Source organism: Schistosoma haematobium, chromosome 3, assembly GCF_000699445.3.
Source record: "Schistosoma haematobium chromosome 3, whole genome shotgun sequence".
Lineage (NCBI taxonomy): Eukaryota > Metazoa > Platyhelminthes > Trematoda > Strigeidida > Schistosomatidae > Schistosoma > Schistosoma haematobium.
In genome coordinates, this window is record NC_067198.1 from 46,358,954 (window position 1) to 46,380,612 (window position 21,659).

The 21,659-nt window shown below is 36.9% G+C and overlaps 3 protein-coding genes across 4 annotated transcripts in view; 2 read left to right on the top strand and 1 right to left on the bottom strand.

Moving 5' to 3' along the window:
• The first annotated feature begins 1,776 nt into the window (after positions 1-1,776).
• On the top strand, positions 1,777-6,332 carry RPL23_1 (60S ribosomal protein L23). Its single transcript, XM_051213996.1, has 4 exons — positions 1,777-1,862; positions 1,947-2,273; positions 3,743-3,949; positions 6,308-6,332. Exons 1-3 carry the CDS (start codon positions 1,850-1,852, stop codon positions 3,823-3,825), a joined length of 423 nt encoding a protein of 140 aa, XP_051070017.1. The 5' UTR covers positions 1,777-1,849; the 3' UTR covers positions 3,826-3,949; positions 6,308-6,332.
• Positions 6,236-8,965, bottom strand: MS3_00005902 (uncharacterized protein; the record flags this gene model as incomplete). 2 transcript variants are annotated; one of them, XM_051213997.1, is made up of 2 exons in its annotated part: positions 8,285-8,965; positions 6,236-6,437 (listed from the first exon to the last, which is right to left on the bottom strand). In XM_051213997.1, exons 1-2 carry the CDS (start codon positions 8,555-8,557, stop codon positions 6,294-6,296), a joined length of 417 nt encoding a protein of 138 aa, XP_051070018.1. In that variant the 5' UTR covers positions 8,558-8,965. The 2 variants fall into 2 exon arrangements, with proteins under 2 accessions (XP_051070018.1, XP_035586624.1); XM_035729523.2 differs by having other exon boundaries at positions 6,294-6,437; positions 8,270-8,965.
• Positions 8,966-17,839: 8,874 nt separating this feature from the next.
• The window catches only part of MS3_00005903 (uncharacterized protein), a 49,710-nt gene continuing 45,890 nt past the window's right edge, over positions 17,840-21,659 (top strand). Inside the window, exon 1 of the mRNA XM_051213998.1 lies at positions 17,840-18,408. Within this exon, the coding sequence (XP_051070019.1) occupies positions 18,214-18,408 (195 nt within the window). The 5' untranslated portion in view covers positions 17,840-18,213. The remainder of the gene's footprint in view (positions 18,409-21,659) is intronic.

The window sequence follows — 21,659 nt, forward strand, 5'->3', positions numbered from 1 at the left end:
CTTATCTATGTGGTTTTGCGATCTTAGTACGCTACCCTGAATGAAGCCCAAAGTGAACAACCTATTTGCTGACATTATTATGTGTCAAAAGGGGGTTCAGGAGAGAAGGCTGTCCTGAATTAGTTTCCTATGACTCCTGGTTTTTCCTAGTCTTCTCCTATTATTTGAGATGAGATCCCTTCTGTGACTAAACTGAAATCCATTGAAGAGTTCCTGTTGTGTGATATCCATCGGAGGTCAATCGCTTCATTTGCTTGATGGCGCTTCGCCTCAGTTTATTCGGCTTTCGCGCTGATCGATACACCATGTCCAGACATTTATCTCAGATAGATTTTTAATATTCAATTACACCTACCGCTCCATTGTATAGCTACAGGAAGTGACTCCATACATTTTGCATCAATTTTTTAGATTGCTCTCTTCAAAATTTATTTAGGGCCGTAGAGTTAATTACCTCAATGCCAGCACCTGATATGCTAGGATGCACCAGTGCGGCAATAAACTTGAAAATAAAGACTGCATAATCACTTCTCTCTGTAGGCAGAAGTTATTCGATCCATTCGACATCTTCAGCGTTGTTGGTAAGCAAAAATCAATCTGCTCAACATCAATGATACGACAATGATGGGTAAGAGAATTTGATGCATACGCATCAATCTTACCCATAAAGTTGAGAATTTCGGTCTATTTATCCGCCGCGTCCCTCAAATTAATAATGCAGGTTTTATAATGTTTTTGACAGTAAATAAATCTCCAAAGTGAACAGTTTGGTGCGGTTCTCATTAGTTTTACTAGACATAGGCGGGCTGAAATCTCTTAGTAAAGCACCCGCATCCATTCACTATTGAGTACTCCGTGCCACACATCAGCTTAAATCATATGCTAGCTGGCACATCGATTATCTTCCAAGTAAATCTCCTAACTTCTTAATTCCTGACGTCTGGTCCGACTGGCATCGAATCCTCAACTATATAGGTGTTACGGACAACAGAGTTATGAAACACTGAATATCCGTGATATCTTTATGCCCTTGGTTGACTCCAGCGAAATATTATTTGCAGAATTATTCTCGTATACAATACTTCAGTTAGCTCTACTGGTATAATAGTGGCAGGAAGAAACTAATACCCAAATGTAGTCAGAAGATCAGTTATCGGACATTCAAACACGACTGGTAACTTTGTTCCAGTTTCAGTCTCATGTGTTCTGAAGAAGGGTTAGTCATCCGGAAGACAAAGACTGTCGATAATAGACGTACAGATTTCAGTTTCCCAATTCAGTCAATCAAAACGAACCCATATATGAAATCTGTCCTACATAGTCCTTAAAGCTGAACTGGAAAATCCTCACTTTACCAATTATGCCAACGTTTTTTCTTTTTCCTCTTTTACTGTTAATATACCTGTGTTCCTACCGTGAGGTATCGGTGATCCACTGCTATTAGATACGGAAGCCCGTTAAGCAAAAGCTTCCTCTATTCCATCCAGGAACCGTAACCATGGCAAAACGTGGTTTAAATTGCATTTTTAATATGGAGTTGGACTAGAACTATTCTACTACAAGAAGAACCAATTTTTCTGCGAGCAACTAATTGTTCCAGCGTTTACCAGCAATACTAGGTCATGGACCATTAGATTTTAATGTCCGAACAGTTTCCTTTTATATACCCCAGCCAATATCATGAAGTATGTTACGTAATGCTCTTGGACGTGTAATATGATCACATAGCTAATTCATATATTTCGTCTGTCATAATCTGAATCAATGGTGTATTGAATGATGTTTACACAAACATACTTATGTTGTGCTACTTTCATCACTACTTCTCAACCGCGGTTAAACCTGCATCATGCCGAAGCGTGGTGAGTTCCTCGTTTTGTCTTACATTATACTTGATGCATAACCTTTTTCGTCCTGATTGTATCTATAGTTATTTATTTAACTAGGAAGGGGTGGTTCATCTGGTGGAAAATTCCGTATTTCATTGGCTCTTCCTGTTGGAGCTATAATGAACTGTGCTGACAACAGTGGTGCCAAAAATTTGTATGTAATAGCTACGTTTGGTGTTCGAGGTCGCTTGAACCGTCTTCCATCGGCAGCAACTGGTGACCTCATTGTTTGTTCGGTTAAAAAGGGAAAACCAGAACTAAGAAAAAAGGTGTTGTATGCTGTAGTTGTCAGACAACGTAAGGCCTTCAGACGAAAAAACGGAGTATTCATTTATTTCGAGGATAACGCTGGCGTGATTGTCAACAACAAGGGAGAACTTAAAGGTAAAGATTAAAGTATTTTACCGTTGAGTTCAGGGTCATCTTGCACTTTACAGGTTTATTCACGTTTAGATTAGTATGCTTCCGTTAACTAGAAAAATCCGGTAGTAAGGTATTTGCAGCTATAACCGCATAATCTAGCACAAGACTACGATAGACTGAATTTTGATGATAGAATCTTATGACAGACTCGAGTTCAGGATCTGAACAATAATATCCAGTTACATTACTTAAACCGTTCAAGTTATCATCTTAGTGTTTCGGACAAACTATGTTTAGCTCTTTATTTCAACCAGCCTTTTGTATGCGTATCGAAGACTAATTATCTAGCAACAGTAATTGTACGCTGTATTTGTAATTGATCCTTTAGAGTTTGGATAGTTGCATTTGTTTGCAGTCACATCAAGAATAATAAATTAACAATCCCCATCGAAGTAGATAAAACTAATCGATCCAACATGTAATAATCACCAGTAATCTGGTGGGTAGTTTGATAGGGTTACCCTTACCTTCCTAGAAATTTGTTACAAGTTGTTTTCACTTGTTTTCTGGACTGTAAGTGGACTGTATCATGGATTAGTTTAATATCATTCTTCCTATTGGATAGTTGCGCCATAAGATTGTATTACATGAGACAGAGATGGTAGTATCATCAAGTATATATGAAGGAATAGGGAATCCAGTTGTCACTAATAATCAATATCACATTTAGGAAGAGTTGCATGTTCTTAATTGGTAAGCACATAATTCTGATCGTCCGTAGTGTTTTCCTTACTAAACGGCGTCCTCGTTGACTTTTTAACTGGCTATTCCTTTCTCCTCTCCTTTGTTTTCACATTATTATCTTGTCATATCTCACCAGGATTTGTCTGCTTCGGGTAAACATTCAGTAAGGATAACTTACCCAGACAGAATTGTGAGTGGTTTCACATTTTCGTGATGTAATCCACCAAATGTGTAATCGTCGGTCGTGCTGTTAGGTGCCTAGTCTGTTAACGATTACTGTTTAAGGCATTCATTAACAACTATTGCTTGATTAGCCAGTAATCAAGTTAGATACTTCGAAGAGATAGTCCACACAGTGACAACAGTTAATCTACTGAATGTAGTACTGCTAGTCAAGTTCAGTAAATTGTTGTACTGAATAAACTCATGCCTATTATTTCCATTAAATAATAAGGCCTAATGACCTTACGCACCTGCCCTTAAGTACTGTTAGCACTTACAAACTGACTAGTAGTTTTACATGCTAGTCTGACAAGTTGGATGGACTTCCGTTTCGCGTAGGCACGCAATCTTTCATTCTTTTCGAATGAAACTTAATTCATTTCCATCTGAATGAACAGTGACTATGTAAGGTTTTTGCCATTATCTTGTGTTAATTTGGAACGTTAAAGACGTTTGATGGAAAAAATATAACTTTTCACTTGTTAAGTCATTCGGTAAAGTAAACCCTGCCTTTTTCATTTCAGGTTCGGCAATTACCGGCCCTGTGGCTAAAGAATGCGCTGATATGTGGCCAAAGATTGCATCAACCGCCAGTTCAATTCATTAGTTAATAAACGTGTACAATTGGCCTACTCTTTGTCTTTTAAACCATCATTCACTAAGTGATGTTTTCAGGTTGGAACTTCTGCTCGTCTGATAGGCCTTGGGGATTCTTCTGAAGACGTCTACCGGTATGGTTTAACATCTGTTAGTTAAGAATTGTTTCAAAAAGCATAATGTTTGTATAGACGGTCGGAATCTCATCTGTTTAGAATGACATGAAATAGGCACATAGAAAGGAAATTGGGTTAGAGGTGGTTTTAGTGACCTGAAAGCGTAACTGCAGCGCCCAAGGGACAATTGCTTGAGGTCGGTCACACACGACCTTCTTGTGGGTAATTTCCGTGTTAGTTGCGTACTTGTTGGGACCTTACTGCCGGAGATCCGTGGAGTAAGGTGAGATGTGGCATTTTCAGGGTTGACCTTTTCTAACCCCTCCCATTGCGAAAAGGTAGGATCTCTACAGATCGTGGTTGCTCGAGGGAAACAACTCACTGTACGGTAAACAGTACTACTTCGCCCTTTGACCTGTTTTAGTTTTACTGTCCTTTAATAGACCTGTCTGGCATGGTAAAACCTTGAGGGACAATTGTTCCAGCCAGTATAGCTCGATTGGTTCATCACGATAGGCAAACCAAACGACCACGTCAATGTAGCAGTGACAGTCGGGGTAGCATTGTAAGGTACAGCGCGACTGAGGTTCGTTCTACTCAGTTTGACCACATCTTAATGAGATCTCCATAACCCTAGTCATTGTTCTTTAAATTGAAAACTCAAACTTAATGCTTTTTATTAAAACAGATTTCTTGGTTCATAAAGCCTTAGGTTGGTATGCAAAGTATTCCATTAGTCTTAGCGGATGTGATAGTACAAACTAAATGGGAACAACACTGACTTTTGCTTTGTGGTATCGTCGTCGCACGTGTCCGACTTAAGACTGATGTTAAAGCGTGGTGAGAGGACTCAGCCCAAGATGTCCACATACAACAAATGAGTGACAATCTCAGTGAAGTGCGAAGATAACTTGGCTAAATGGTCTGATTGTAACTATAGGATAAGGAGTGCTGATTGTACCGTCAAGTTTTCGGTGTCTTGAATGTTTTGCTTCTCTATGGATCATCACGTCACATCCTTGACATTCCCATGGATTCTTCAATACACACAGATATTTTACAACCGATGGCCGTCGACCTGGCATGCACAACATTCCTAAGTGTTAACGGTTCCTGATTATGTCAAGTAATACCCCTCACTCGCGTATAACATTACCAGTGCGGTACGAGAACCATGTGGATGAAAAGACAGTATGGCACTTGTTAGTTCAAAAAGTTTACATACAAGACATCTGGGCGAATACCGCAAAGCAGGACTCAATAACATGGATAATAGCGTTTTAATTTGAGTGTCTAAGCAGTCAAGTTATCACTGGTTTAACAAGCATCCCGGAAAGACAATATGGTGCGCCCATTATGTGCTTGATCCTAGGGATGTGATGTGTTCCCAAGATAACGGTCGAATGGATCGGCCCTGGAGGGTCATTGGCTGATGGAACCCTCTGACGGATACGGAGACCTCAGCGTTGCTCACCAGTTTCACAAGGAGATATTCGTCTATCTATCAGAGGAATACACGAAACCTCAGTCCTCTTAGTCTTATGGTATATGCTGTTGATATTTGGTCATAGAACTACTAACATGTTAATGGAACGACCAGACGGAATTAGGGTACCAGAGAGATGTAAATTGGTTAACGAAGCCTTAAGTTTTTATTCACTGAAGTGGCTGATATACGTGTTACACAGACTTGGCCGCCGCCTACACCAACGTCCAATGGTGACTAACAGGAGTTCATTAGAAATAATTAAGAGACACCAAGATCAATACATTCACCAATCTAAGGAGCCGAGATTCACAAGACAATCCTACTGAATGGTAGATAACCTATTTTGTTGGCTCAAAATTTGTCGCAGTAGCGTGGATATATTTACTTGTCGTTTTCCTTTAAATTTTGGATTGTAAAATTATTTTATACCTCTTATTCATTAATCGCATTTAATCCGATCAAACCGTATCCTTTGTTAATTTTTCGTGTTATCATTGATAATGCTACTGATCGTTAATATATATCTTGTCAACTTCAGTTGAGAGACATTTGAACCAGAGTACCGTGAATTCCTATATTTTTAACAAATCTCTGCAGGGTTTGGTATTTTCGAAACAAAGCTTTGCAAACAATCTACATACGTAAACGCTTTGTACAGCTTTCAAAGAGTGAGCTCTCATCAAATAAAGCTAGTTTTATACTCATGACGAAATTTGATAGTTTGCAAGAACTTGATTAAGATGCTCGTTCCGAACTATTTAAACATTAATCCATACTTGTCCATCCATGACTTTAGAGAATAAACTAACGAAAAGTGAAAGACTAGTAAGATGTATTTATGTTAGGATGGGAGATAAATATAAGTAATAATAATTATATATCTTCAGATGCCTCTAATGTACCAGTGGAATTGATCATTTGACTTGCAGTAACACCATCGGGAAAATGCTTTTCTACTAATTGTAAGAGTTGGTCAGTTTGACTGTTAGATAATCGAGAATCCAAATCACTGATTATCTACAAAAGAAATCCAGATAAATGTAATCAACAATCTGCTGGTTGCAACACAGTATTAAAGAAGCCTGCTTTTACATTAAAACCGAGAAGTCAAAACCAAAAAAATATTGACTGTAATCTAACTAAATATCTTCTACAGTGGAAATAATTTTCCAGAAATTCCTGATATACACAGTCGAGACTAGGCCTTTGAAGCGAACATTGATAACACTATGAAGACAACTGTTGTCAATCCACGTTCCAAAAACAAACATCTTCACTGAAATGAAGTGAGAATTGAAAACATCGTGTCATTCTCAGTAGGTTGATTCTCTTATTTCATCTATTACGCACTATATACTTGCCTCGTGTAATTGTGGGTTTATACTGGTACACTTTGAAATGAGCTGAAGGATTTGTGGAGTAAAAATAGTGCTTTTCAGTTGGACTATATGGTAAATCTGTATTACGACACAAAATATTTTTCGACTAACTCATCATAAATAGCGCAAATACTTAGACCTACTTTACTTTAAAGGCTTATCAAAGTTAGGTATCATGAAAAGCACAATACAAAATAACATGAAAACTATGTGAATAAATGAAAGTGGGAAATCACCTAATATTATTGAAAAGAAAATACGGAAACAACTCATAAATATCCACGATAGGTCTCGTTTCTCCCTAAAGATATGCCTTACTGACCCTGAAGAGCATAATACACAGCTCCACTAAGACAGCCGCTGATAAACTGACCGCCTTTCTCAACTAATCTCAGTACCATGAAAGTTTCATATGGAAATCACGTAGACAACATAAGAGGTGTCACCGACTCACATTTTTTAGATCATCACCAACGTTACCATAACATATAGAATTAACAGTATTTATAAGCTGTTGTAAGCGAAGCAATTTTAAGAAACAAATGATCAAACACGATCGCTGAGTATCTTTACTTAAATATCAAGGCTATAGCTGGAAATAAATCAACCACCTTGTTTGAAAACGCATCTTATTTAGGTAAATATATGGATAGTGGAATGAAATTTTAGTTCACCAAGTATTCGAGAAACAGTCAAATACTTTACACCAATCTACTTATTGCAGCTGTCATATAATAAGTGTACAAATTATAGTTCATAGCCAAACAAACGCCAGACGGGAAATATCGTCCATAGAATCACACAATCTAATCCATAATAAAATGATTAGAAACCAAACTCTTCACTTCATATGGTTAGTTTTAGACCGACTTGGATACTGTTTACAATTAATTGAGCTCGACGGAGCACACCAATTAAGAGTGGCTGAAAAATATGGCTGGTGACTGTGACTAAAACCAACCTACATAATGCTTATATTGACTGGAGATACTGTCAAAGTTTACTGGGGCAACCAATGATAAATAAACAATGCTGTACTAGATTTGTGTTTGAAAAACTAAGTTACCTGAGAGTGACCAACTGGAGTTATGAGAATGATTACAAAACTATTTTAGTCAACCCTATACTTCTATTGTAGACGATTTTGCAAAATTATACAAGGGTGCGCCGAAAAAGTCACTATCTTCGAAACGACGTTTTATATTACGTGACCGAATTTAAGCTTTGAAGAATGAATTGAGATGTGTAATCGGGTGCCAAGAGCTGTCAACTACAAATAACAACATCGACAGTTACCCCGGAATGGTTTACAAAGACGTTCGACGGAACTAACTTCAAATGAATGTACAGACGTTTGACTGTAGTAGAATGTTTATGCTTAGTAGTAACGTGTACATAAAAACAAATGACATTACATTTAGCGGTGAGAACGTATATCTATCATATACATGGAAGTATGTTAAAAAAAACAATAGAACTCACTACTGATAGCTCCACTTGACTACTGGGACAGTGATTGATAAGCATAAGAATCTCAGATTTTGTTAAATTAAATACCTTGACATCATTAGCAAATCCCTGTACTCCTGATTCTGTCTGTTTGCTACAAGGTGATTTGGTATTTAAATACTTTGCGCCCGTATACAATAGCGTTTGCTGGCGCCTGACTTTCTTTTTAGATTCAAGTTTATCTTTGATAAGCTTCAGAACTTCGAGATTTGTTAAAAGCCTGGGATTTTGGGGATCAATGAGTTCCATTCAACAACTTGAAAATTCAGAATGATATTTTATCAGTTGGACTCTAAGTTTCGCTTAACTATCACAGCTCCTGTCCAGAATACAAATCCCCAAGATATGAAAACAAGGACAAAACATAAAAACCAGAACAATTTTTGCCGCGCGTGACGAGGGACTTGGTACATCCCGGGTGTTAGCCAGGAGACTATCCGGGAAACACAAAATGCTGTTCAATGTTTCAAGTCCCAATTTTCCACACTTATGAAGTCTTACGAGAAAGAAAAAACAGGATGTCCGGGGAGGGGTTATTAAAGTAGATTCTGATCCAAAAGTTTGAATGGTTCCGTACGGTTTCAAACGGTCTTGGACGGAATAGAAGAAGCTTTCGTCTAACGGGCTCCTGTTTCTAGCAGCAGTGGATCATCCGTGCCTCCATGTAGGGACCTAGGTATATTTGGCGATAAAACAGAACAAATGCCTGTAAATTATGGTGAGATACTGTCTGTAGTCTTTAAGAATCTTTCAAGTTTAAACTTGACCTTATAAACAGTTCGACGGACGAAAACACCTTGCCACTAAACAGTGAGAAGCCGAAGAGGTCAGTGCAATAATCTTACTAACATCTCGTTGAGGTGCATTGGATCGTAAAGACGGGTTTCTTTGACATGGATGTGGCCGAGACGAAGGCTGGAAATAGCCACGTTCAATATCCGAAATTTCGGCTTTTCGACAGTACAGGTACATTAACTAATCGGTCCCTGTCATTGTCTATCGACGAAAATACCTTGTGAAACTGCACGACATCGCGACGCAAGGTTATTTTCACGACATGAGAGACAAATTAAAAAGGCGTAATCGAAGGAAACAAGATCACGTATGTACTAATTTAAAGTGATAACTATTCTCTACTGCTCTATAAGTACAGTCTTCAGTGTTAACAACCATAACCGTAGGTGAAGCTTCAAGTAGCTAGTTGTGTAGAGGCATGTCATTCAGAAATCGTCGTTGCTTTTTTGTTCTTTACATTTCAGAATTCACAAGGAGATTATTATAATTGTCAGTAGTCGAAAAGGCGTTGCGAAACGAAATAATCAGTGGAATATTTAACATGTTCAACTTCGTTTTCAATAAACATTTTTTAAACATGCGTTTACTTTCTTACTTGCATGAGAAACTCCTTGACTAAGTGCTGAGGAAGCCTGTTTAATTTTAAATGCACTTGCAATTATGTACACGTGCCTTATTAATAATACATCATCTGTTCTTTCTTTTGTAAATCTTTTCAAATTACAATAAGACTTGGTAATTACAGTTAAGTCACATAACTTTTGATGCTCTAGCATCTGTCAACTACCCATAATGTTGTACAATACGATGTTTTTTTCAATAAATTTCATCAAACGCACACCATTTTTTACTTGGATTGCAGTTTTCGTGTGTTGTGTTGTGGGAATAAAAGAGAACACAGGAGACGTTTGGGGCTTTGTCATATGTGTTTTTAAAGTGGAAGCAAAATTAGAGAAATCAGCGTGTATATAGGCAGAAAGTAGACAATTTGGAATACATTTAGGCAGACTATTCAGCGACATTTGAAACACAGAGCAAAATAAAGGGGCAAATACGCATTATTTCCCTCAGACAGAAGAGAAAGCAGACATTTTTGTGCATCTCCCCATTATTTCCCCCTTATTTTCAAACGCATTTTTCCTTTCACTTCCCAATTGTTCACCTTTATTTGCTCTTTACTGGTTGTTTAGGTTTCTTTTAGACGACTCCTGAAAAGTCTCTAGATTAGCTCAGTCGCCAGTGAATCCCAGAGTTTAACTACTGTTACCAGTAGAAAGTGTGTTTTTCGGTCCGCTCTGGTATGTTCTACCCTCAGTTTTTGTGCGTTCTCCTTAGGTTTGTGTTGGGGCTTAGGTTAATTAGATATTCAAGTGGATGACTGGAAGTGTTTAGGATGCTGTATTTTATAAGAAGGTGTAGCGTGGTGTCGAGTCGCGGTAGACTATGAACACCGCTAAAGAGAAACACGTGCCAAATAAATCCATAAAATCCCCCGGAAGCCAAATATCAGAAGGCAGTTAATGGACCAAATCGAGATATATTCGCTGGCGATCTCGTGGTATCGAAAGGATACCGAGATCGTGCCAGGATACTAGCTTGGTTACAGAGTGTAACTGAATGCGCGCGAGGTCACAATCAAAGTGTATATAATGAATGTTTTTGGCACAGTTAAACAGATAGCACATTGAAACAATCACTAGTACAATTGGTTATAATAATAATTGTTTTCAATAAACCAATCCTGTTGTCGTGATAAAAGTGAGTCACCACAAAGGTCACCCCAGTAACGCAAATACTCTAGCCGACAAAGTCTCACTGACTTGAGGCTCTATTGATAAGGCTAGGACTCGAGTCTACCAACTAATTTCGTGGCTGACCGCTGGATACATTCCAGTCCTTATACCTTTGAGAGAGGGGGAAAATATCATTTTTCTATACTATGAGTGGAGTCGAATAAAACTGTTGAATACTAAGTGGAAAAATCTGCCGTCAGACTTGCCAAAAATGTGCCTCAACGTTACCAGTACAAGGTTCGCTCGAAAAGCTTTTTCGTCCCAGTTGGCGTAAGTTTTCTGCCCGCAGTCTACCAACACTCACAGAACTTTTTCAGCTTGGAATAACTCTAGAGGTGAGCTGCCTAAGTTGTATACATAGTCTTCGACATGTCTCAGATGGGCCACTATACACTTTGAAGTGTTAAAATTAAGTCCACTGTGATCTACCCAAGTTTGAAGTCCAGTCAGATTTTCCTGAAGCAGGAGCTGATCTTAGTCGCAAACTTCTTTTAACAGTTTTACATCTTCAGCGGAAGGTAACAGCTCAGATGGTACTTGTTAGGGAAGGATATTTATAAAAATGGAGAAGAGAATAGGTCTAGTGATGAACCCTGGGTAACCCCACTAAGACATTCTGTAGCCTGAGAAAAACTGAAGTTCAGCCTAGCCCTAAAATGATGATTTTTTAGATGTGAAGTAAGCTAATCAAACAGCGGTAACTTGATATCTACTCCCTTGAGCTTATTGATATGACTAACCCTATCGAAAGCTTTTGAGAAATCAAGGCGAATGAAATCGACCTTCTCGTTGCTGGTTGTTTATTTGCCCACCGCGGTTAGCAGGTTTGTTATACAGGAATGACACTTACCAGAACCGCGCTGTTAGTGTTGAAGACGTTTATGGATGACAAGTATTCACGTAGACCATCGTATATCAAGGAATCTATAATTTTTAGGGTACTGCTGGTCGGCAGCTTGATGGTTCTCTGAGTTTGCCTCCTTTGAAAATTGGCGTAATGTGAGCCAGCTTCCAATTTTCTGGTAATATACCTCGGCTTAGAGAATGTGAGGATATAACACTAAGCGGTTTGCCAAGATTGATGCCGCTTCCCTCAGTATTACGGAAAATACCATATACGGGCCAGGAGAATTGTCCTTGTTTAAGTGCTGCAGCCACTGATACACCAAGCCAACGCTCAGCTTCATCTCTGAGGGTCCTGTAGAGTTGCAGATGAAGCTTTCAGCAATATAGTTAGTGTGGGTTGGTTGAAATATCTGAAAGTATAGTTCTTCCAGAAGCTTGGCGGCGTCACTGTTGTTGCTGGCTAGTCCAATACGACTGATAACTACTCTGTAGATTGGCCTGCAAAGATGACACATCCAACCGTCTATAATCCCGACGCTTGTTGTTGGTAGGATGTTTTGGCTCGGATTCGCTAATAAAGTTGAAGGCCATGACGGTGTGGTCACTTTTGCAATGAGGGGCCAGGACTGAGGGGTTGTCAATTAGGAATTCTTCGTTTGTAAATATGTAGTCTAAGCGTGACTGCGTCTGACTATGTCTCCACTGAGTTTTCAACTTCACACTTTGGAATAATCGCAGTTCTTCAATATGGTTGAAGAACCGAGCTTCAGTAAAACTGCAACCTATGATATACATGGTTTTAGCTTAGTCAACTTTAGGAATATTCAACTCTTATAGAATGAGGTAATAAGTATATCTGAGACGATTAAAGAGATCGACAGTGGGCTTCCTGTACATGACAACAAGTAGACAAATCGAGGTATTAGACAGTCTTACTGAGTGCCACGTCACTCAACTTCACAGTTAGAGACATTACCACTGAACTATCTTGGCCGCGACTAACCTCATGCAGGACTGAGATGTACTTACAATTGATCGATCACTGTTATTGATCACCACCCAGTGTTCAATCAAGTGTAGATAATAAAGTTATTTAGTTTCTACAAATTGTATGTTGCTAAAGATTAAAGTGTTACTATAATAAACTAAGACTATTATGAATAAAATGAAAGAAACGAATTAAAAATGGAAGTTCATAATTTCATTAAAATTGAATATTCAAGTAATAAGGTGAATCATTTAAATTAATACAGAATATAATTCAGTGTGAAAAACTAAAGGAAAATCAGAAAACACTTTTCTGTAAGAGAAACATTTCCAAATACAAATGTTTATGGACTGGAAATAATAATAATAACAATAATAATGAGTTGTAACCAGGGTTACAACAAAGATTCAATATATTACTTATGTATACAAAGTTCAGGTTTCATTTTATTTATTAAATAACATTTATATTAATTCAAACAGTTAGAACTCAATAAATTTTAGCAAGCATAATGAACCATATACATAATCTTCAAAACAATATGTAATTTCAATAATTGAGATCATGAGCCAATTGAGGCTAGATCACCATGGAAAACCTGGAAGCACTGGACGGCCGTTTCGTCCTATTGTGGGACTCCTCAGCAGTGCGCATCCACGACCCCGCCTGGCGGGATCCAAACCGAGGACCTACTGGCTTCGAGCGCGAGCACTTAACCAATGGACCAATGAGCCGGCATCCAACGGTGTCAATGTCTGACTTCAACTAATCCATGAAAATGAGCGACACACCCACCATTGTCATCAGTGAGTTACTATCTCACAATTGACCCCCTTCTGATGCTATGTAATTTATCTAAGTGGTTCTGTGGTATAGGTTACTTATATCCACATAAGTAGTATATAACGATGGTCAGGCATGGAATGTATTTCAGTAGAAGATCAAGAGGAAAAAAGGGAACAGAAAGCAGTTGCTATGAAAATGTAGGAACAATAAAATATGAGACAATGGACTAATATTTCCAAAGAAACAGTCAAGTTTGAGACAATGGATTGATATTTTGCAAATTAACGATTTACTATATGGTTCTCAGATTTTATTGAGATGCTCTGTAATTTCGTGTTTGGACACATTCAATTGTCCCCACTCGTGTCCTTGTTCACTACAATTCAAGTCAATTAGACGTTCAAGGATCCAATTCACCTTACATTTTTCCTACTGTTATAGAACTGTTATAACACTAAGATTTTTATGGAGCCACTTAATTAGATCACAAGACTATAAAGTACATTAACTAATTGCTCATTTACGCTTATGTACCTAATAAACATCTCGTCAATCAAACAAACTTCTGAGGAGTCTCATACTAGGACGAAACGGCCGTCCAGTGCTTTCAGGTTATTCATGATGGTCTAGCTTCAACTGACACATGAATTTAACTATTAAATGAACAAATGTCTGGTAACATTGACTGGAAAGTTCACTTTCTATTGTTAATTATTCAATTAAATTGTATCATATAATCTTCCGTTTTTTTTCAGATGTTCTGATATGTTCCTCCACCATAAGAGTTAAACAAGATCTCTTCAGCCATTTCCTGTCTCCTAGAGAATTTACAGAGGAATTCTAGGGAGCTCTTAACATAAACTGAGTGATAGACGAATAACTAATTAACGTTAGTTTAGATCTAGCAAAAAATATAATAACATTTAATGAAAGAAACGATGGCTTACAATAAGAGTACCAAACAAAATATCACAACCAAAGTATTTATTGAATAAACAATAAGAATATATACATTAATTCTCCATAGAATAGTTATTAAAGTTATATTTCCTTCAACCATTCTTCCCCATCTAACAAGAACAAGATTGAAATGTGTCTTAATATACATTTTATAAGTGGATTCTAATTACAGTTAATGTTCTTGCTCTGCAGGAATTTATTACATGTTATACAAATAGAGAAGTAAAGAAGACTCTTATCTTTTGCGCATACAGAAATCAGTTTATGACTTGTAAAACTGGATTCCGGTTCTGTTATTTAGAGATTAAGTGTTCACACACGAAACCGAACGTCCCGGATTCAATTTCTGGTTGTGTGGTCGTGGATTCCCACTGTTTAAGAGTTCCATACTGGAACGAAACGGTCACATAGTTTTTCCAGATTTTTAATGGTTGTCTGATTTAATTCAGTTCATAATCCCAGTAAAGTTCATCAGCCTTCACAACCCATATACTGATAATTATAATAAATGGCAGAAAAGTTATTAGTTATCTGAACTTAGTAGATAAGTGGGTGATGTGTTAATGTGTTCAAGTGATAGGTGATCGACATTTGTGTTAAGAGCAAATATTAGCAAAAGGATGTTAGTATATCCAGTTGACGAATGATGAATGGGATAAAACTCAAGTTCTAGATTTCACTAACGGTCACAACTCAGATTTACTAAAAATGCATACTTACATACTTTACTTACTTACGCCTGTTACTCCTCGTGAAGGAGCATAGGCCGCTCACCAGCATTCTCCATCCAAACCTGTTCTGGGAAATCCTTTCCAGCTCCTTCCAGTTGTTATTCATCCTTTCCATATCTGCTTTTATTTCCCGACGTAATGTGTTCTTTCGCCTCCCTCTTTTACGCTTCCCTTCACGATTCCAAGTTAGGGCTTGTCTCGTGATGTAGTTTGAAGATTTGCGCAATGTATTTCATATCCATTTCCATCGTCTTTTCCAAACTTACTCTTCAGCTGGAAGCTGGTTTGTTCTCTCCCACAAAAGACTGTTGCTGATGGTATCCGGCCAATCGATGTTGAGTATCCTGCGTAGACAGCTATTTATAAATACTTGTACCTTCTTGATGGTGGTTGTTGTAGTTCTCCAAGTTTCAGCTCCGTACAGTAGAACTGCCTTGACATTCGTATTGAAGATTCTTACTTTGGTATTGGTTGAAAGTTGTTTTGAGTTCCATATGTTCTTCAATTGAAGGAATGCGACCCTTGGTTTGTCAATCCTCGCCTTTACGTCTGCATCTGATCCTCTTTGTTCATAATACCAGCCTCTTTGTTCATCGATGATGCTTCTCAGGTATGTAAAGGATCCAAAATCTTCCAGAGTTTTGTCATAAAGTGTGATTGTCTTGGAGTTCTCCGTGCTATTTTTGAGTATCTTGGTTCTCCCCTTGTGTATGTTGAGGCCTACTGATGTAGAAACTGTCGCTGCACCGTTTGTCCTGACCTCCATTTGTTGATGTGTATGGGATAGAAGGGTCAGGTGATCTGCGAAGTCGAAGTCGTGTAGTTGATTCCGGGTTGTCTATTGTATTCCGTGTTTCCTCTCAGATGTCGAGGTCTTCATAATCCAGTCAACGACCGAAAGAAAGAGAGAGGGTAAGCAAAAATAAGTATTAGATGAATTGAAACAATTTTGTAAACGTAACACAAAATCAAAAGGTGAATTAATTAGGGTCGTATTCAAAAGACTGTTTAACAAATTGTTTTTGTACAGATAACTCCGATGCTTAATTATAGATGTTTAAAGTTTCTACTAAGCAACATTGATAAACTTCTCGAAATCTTTGTTTATATCATGTAAATTATATTAAAGAAGGAATATGAATCTGTATCTACTACATACTGATGTATGAAAATATACGATCATTCTGTTTTGTTTTTGGTTAGACTAGGACATAGTTTCGACTGGAATGAAGAAAGCGTCTTGATGAACGATCAACACACTAGGTTTTATTGAAGCAGATACACTAGTATATTCATAGGGATTTCATCATTTGTGTTAGCTTATTCTCCAAGCAAAGAAATATAAGAAGGTAGTTACAGTACTTATAGAATGTTTAGTGAGACCATAATTTATGGACAACCTTTGAGCGGCTCTAGGTTAACCTTGAGAGTGTCCACCTAATAACTAGGACTAAATAAGGGTTATAAACAAATGTGAGGAATTAGATTTGTGGTTTTCATCACGAACTGACATCAGCTATAATGCCAAAACGCTATTACCCCCCCAAATGCCCTAGTACGGCTGAAAGAGAGATGAGAGTCAGCTCTCACTCTGGTAATGCTCACACGTGGCCACTTGCATACAACCACTATCAGGGAAGTCCTGCCCACTGACTTCTCGCGTCGGGACTGCTGTTTACGAAATTGAAAGGATGAAAAGCGAATGTCCGCCGCTTTAACAGGGTTGTTGGACACGGAGAGTTCATCTAGGGGAGTTGGAAAACCCTAGTTTCAAACCAATCGTGCAAATGGGCTCCAGGATCCTGAAGAAACAAATGGCGTATGAACCAATTATTGGCCACCAGCTACCATGTTACTGCATCTCCTTGCACTGCTCCACTGCTTTGTGGATCAAATCCTTAGGATGAAGGTTCCTGGTGTGGCCTCCTAAGAAAACCACCTACTTCGGTTAGGGCACCCTAGCAGTCTCATAGCCCACACATAAATCTAGTGACTTATGGAACGCATATCTATTTGGTATATCCTTGTACCAATATTCATGTGTTCAAAAAACAAATAAAATTAACATTTTACCAAATGGATGAGTGAATTTCGTGCCAAAATTCGAGACCTTCCATCTTATACCTGATTGATTCGTCCATAAATTATAGTATCACCGAAAGTTTATCGGATTGATTTCATTAATTGGTGGAGTTTTTATCATCATCATCATCATCATCCAAAGCATCATCATCATTCAAAGCATCATCATCATCATCATCATCATCAAAAATTAAAACTGAATTCATAGAATACCAATAATTTATCATCTTGGTTTCAATAATAATAATAATAATAATAATAATAATAATAATAATAATAATAGCCTAATTATTTTAACCCAATCATAGAATAGGAAGAAACAGTTATCCTATTTTCCTTGAATTTGATTGGTTTATTTATTTTTTTTTTCTGTTACAAAAACGAATTGTAATGAAAATCCATTATTCCATTTTATCAGAACTTTCCTATAATACTATCAATATATATCTATATAGGGAATAATAATATAGAGCTATATTAACCAATGACATATTACCATGGGAATAAAAACAGATTTCTCTACCTAACTACAATCCATTTATTGTGAGTTCGGTGAATAACTGATTACATAGATTTATTTAGTTATTTATTTATAAATTTTATTATTCAGAATTATAATGATTGTTTAAACCAATCAAAAATTAATCTATTTCATCGATTGATTGATTGGTTGATTGATTGATTGATTGATAGGTTCTTAGAATTTATGAACTAATAATCACGTTGATTCGTTCTTTTACTTTTCTTTACTCTACTTTTCTTTTTTCTTTATTTTTTCCTTTTTTTAAAAAAAGAAAAAAAAGAAAGGACATTAATATAAATTATACAATAATTAACTGAATACTTGATTTAAACAATCCATTTCTATTCTATTATTATTATTATTATTATTATTATTACTATTATTATTACATATACATATAAATGTCACATAGACGTGAAGCTGGTGCTATTCCACCATGGGTTATTCCAGAAGAACATAAACGTGATTCAATGAAAAGTGGAATAGATCAAAATACAAAATTAAATGTTGATAATGAAGTAAAAGAAATGAGTTATTTAACTCACCAAAATGATAAAGCAAATGTAACTCCTAATGGATCAATGATAAAGTCTAAAGTAAGTAGTGATTTATTTATATTTGAATATTACTACTATTATTATTATTATTAAAATTGTTGTCAAGTGAACAGTTTATATGTTAATAAGAAAATAAGGTAAAACTATAATATAAGTTTATTGAAGCCTTGGCTATTCGTAAATTTAAACCACCCCCATTATGTGTACAAAAACAATTTGTCGTAACCTTGAATTAACCTTGGTAATCCTTAAGTTGTTTTATGGCCTAGGATAACGCGACAATTTCTTATTCTTTCTCCTCCCCCTACCCTTTGTTATTTTACTTGAACTTTCATTGAATTGACCTTGACAAGTATATGTGTATGACCAGATTAGGAGTTAAAAATTTCTTCTGAACACAAAGACTTGGCTTGTTGGCTCGGATTCCTATAGCTTCTGCTATGTGTAAGAGACGAGATCGAACACCATAAGGAAAACTAGCGGGAATCCGAGCCAACAAGCCAAGTCTTTGTGTTCAGAAGAAATTTGTAACTCCCACATCTCTCCCTTGGCCTTATTTATCGGATTCCCAATAGTTTTCCTTATGATGTTCGATCTCGTCTCTTACACATAGCAGAAGCTATAGGAATCCGAGCAAACAAGCCGAGTCTTTATAACCAGATTGTTCGAAATGTATAGCGCAAATACATCACATTTTTTTCAGATAAACTTCGTCTTCTCATTGTTCTATCGAAACTATAATAATCAATCAGGTAGTAGATAAAAGGTCTTGGATTTTGGCATGAAATTCATTCATCTATTTGGATAAATAAAGTTTTGGCATTATAGTTTATGTCAGTATTGGGATGAAAACCTTTCTATTTAATTCCTAAAATTAATCGATAACTGTAAATTATAATTTTTTCATTTGTCACTTCGGTTTATAACCCTCATTTAGTCCTAGTTATTAGCTGAACACTCTCAAGGTCACTTTAGCGTCAATCAAAGGTTGTCCATAAATTATAGTTTCATCGAAAATAATTAGTATATCGAGATTTAGATGGTTGGAGGTAGTCAGCAAGAAACCCTGGACCCGGGTTTCGTGCTCTTGGCACTCGTCAGCAAGGTGTACCTGTAATCGCGGCTCGGATAGCTGAGTTTTAACGTCTCTGACTGTGAAGCTGGATGACATGAGATCGAATCCGCCAGGGAGCACCAGTTCCCTCAAGATTACAGGTACACCTTGCTGACGAGTGCCAAGGAGCACGAAACCCGGATCCAGGGTTTCCTGTTGACTACCTCCAACCATCTAAACCTCATTACATAGTGCCCGCAGTGTCGAGTCACCTAGGCTGGTGGCCACATTTTAACATGATCGATAGCATTCGATCTGCACTAATAAGGACTAGACAAGCATGACACTGATCACCACCCAGTGATTTGGATAGTTTGTAAAGACTACTGGTTAATATCAGTTGGGAAACTATTGTGAGCTAAGGGATCTGATAGTTTACTACAAAATACAGTGTAAGATTGTTGTTAAGTAGCCACAAATGATGTTGAAGTAGATATCATATGTAACTGGAAGTATTAAATACTTCTTTGAAATATAATAATCTCTACATGTTATCTATATGAATAATAATTATGTCTTCACTTTTTGTGGGGCCCTTTATTTTGTCGTCATTTAGATCGGCCAATGTTGTCGACGGTCTCAACACTTTAGTAGCCCAGGATGTGACTCCAATTTGATCGTATGAATGATCGTTGTCGAAATATATATGTCGCCTATCCTCGTATATAATCATCGACTTAATTCGCGTTAGTCAATAACGGAATCAAAAAAGTCAAATAACGAGAATGGACTTGTGAATACATATATTTTGTATATGAAGCGAATGGAAGAGAGAGAGAAGAGAAACAACGCGGAGTGGAGATGGCAGGTAGGCCAACTCCTCTTCAGTCAAGCGTTAATCAATATTTTTAGTCACATATTAATAATAAGATAAGAAGTGTACACACATGTATATGCTCATATAAACACAGTCAAGGTTGATAAGCGAATAATCGACAAGGTCAGAATGTGACTCAAGTAGAATGAATAGATTGGCTTGTCCAAAAGCTAGAATAAGGTATATGGGTTTAACATAATGACCGATACTACATACTAATGACTAACTTTGATTAATAAGTCGTGTATGATTTTGATGGAGTTTTGTTCTCTAAGCTGGGTGATTTGGTCGCAGATCTTTCATCATACTTCTAAATGACATCATCAGCACCAACTTCAAGTAGAAGTGATGATGATGTTGTTCAGAAGAACAATGAAAGCTCCACGACCAAACCATTTAGCTCAAAGAATAAAACTCGATCAAAATCATCAAAACATTTACTTGAATCAAGTGATCATAATTATTTCTGATATGTTGAAAGTTAAGTTTTATTTTTATGGGTTTCAATGTATAACATCACGCTAGTCAGTCAGTCTAATTAGATATACCAAGTGTAGTGAATGAGACCTCAGGCGGGGAAAATCAACTTATTGTTCTATATAAAATTACAGAGTTGTTTCATAACATATGAAAACCATACATCAACTACTTCATTTGCAAATCTTCCATCAGTTGTCTAAAACTTCATCGTTCTTTAATTGTTATTACAATTGCTGTCTATTTACATTCCCCCTTCTTTTCATTTTGATCTTCTCAACCTTCTGCTACCAAGCATTCCACTTCTGATTGATGTGACAGACTACTTATGTCGACAGACATAAGTAGCATACACTACACAGGTATTAATAGTACATTGGCCTTGATTTCTATACTTCATGTCAGTATAACCAGAGAATATTAACATTAGAATAAGCGAGGGAGTCAGGATGATTTTTTCAATGGTCAAAAGAACCAACTATTGAGAATACATTCTTCAAAGGGTAAGAGGAATCAGTGGCAAAAAAACATGAATAAAACAGAATTAAAACTTTAGATTTTTGTGTATATAAACGATGAAAACACATATGTTGCTGAGACTAAATTTCAGTCATTCTAAAAATCTATAACTATTGACTAGAATTTTGTTTACAATAAGTAGGACGTTTATTACCTATCGATACATATGAATCCAATAGTCAGTAACTTCAAAGACCAATGTCATGACGTAATCGACTTGTTTTAGAACCGCTTTTATCCTGTAAATCTAGAGTATGGAATGGTTTCTAATGTTTAGCACATGTTATTATCCAACTTAGTTAAAACAATTTTATAACTTGTAAAAATTAACATACCATTCTCAAAGTTTTTGTTGCCAGGGTG

Coding starts and splice junctions, on each gene's coding strand:
- RPL23_1 (XM_051213996.1), top strand. Junction 2,274..3,742: donor CAACAAGGGAGAACTTAAAG/GTAAAGATTAAA, acceptor TTTTCATTTCAG/GTTCGGCAATTACCGGCCCT.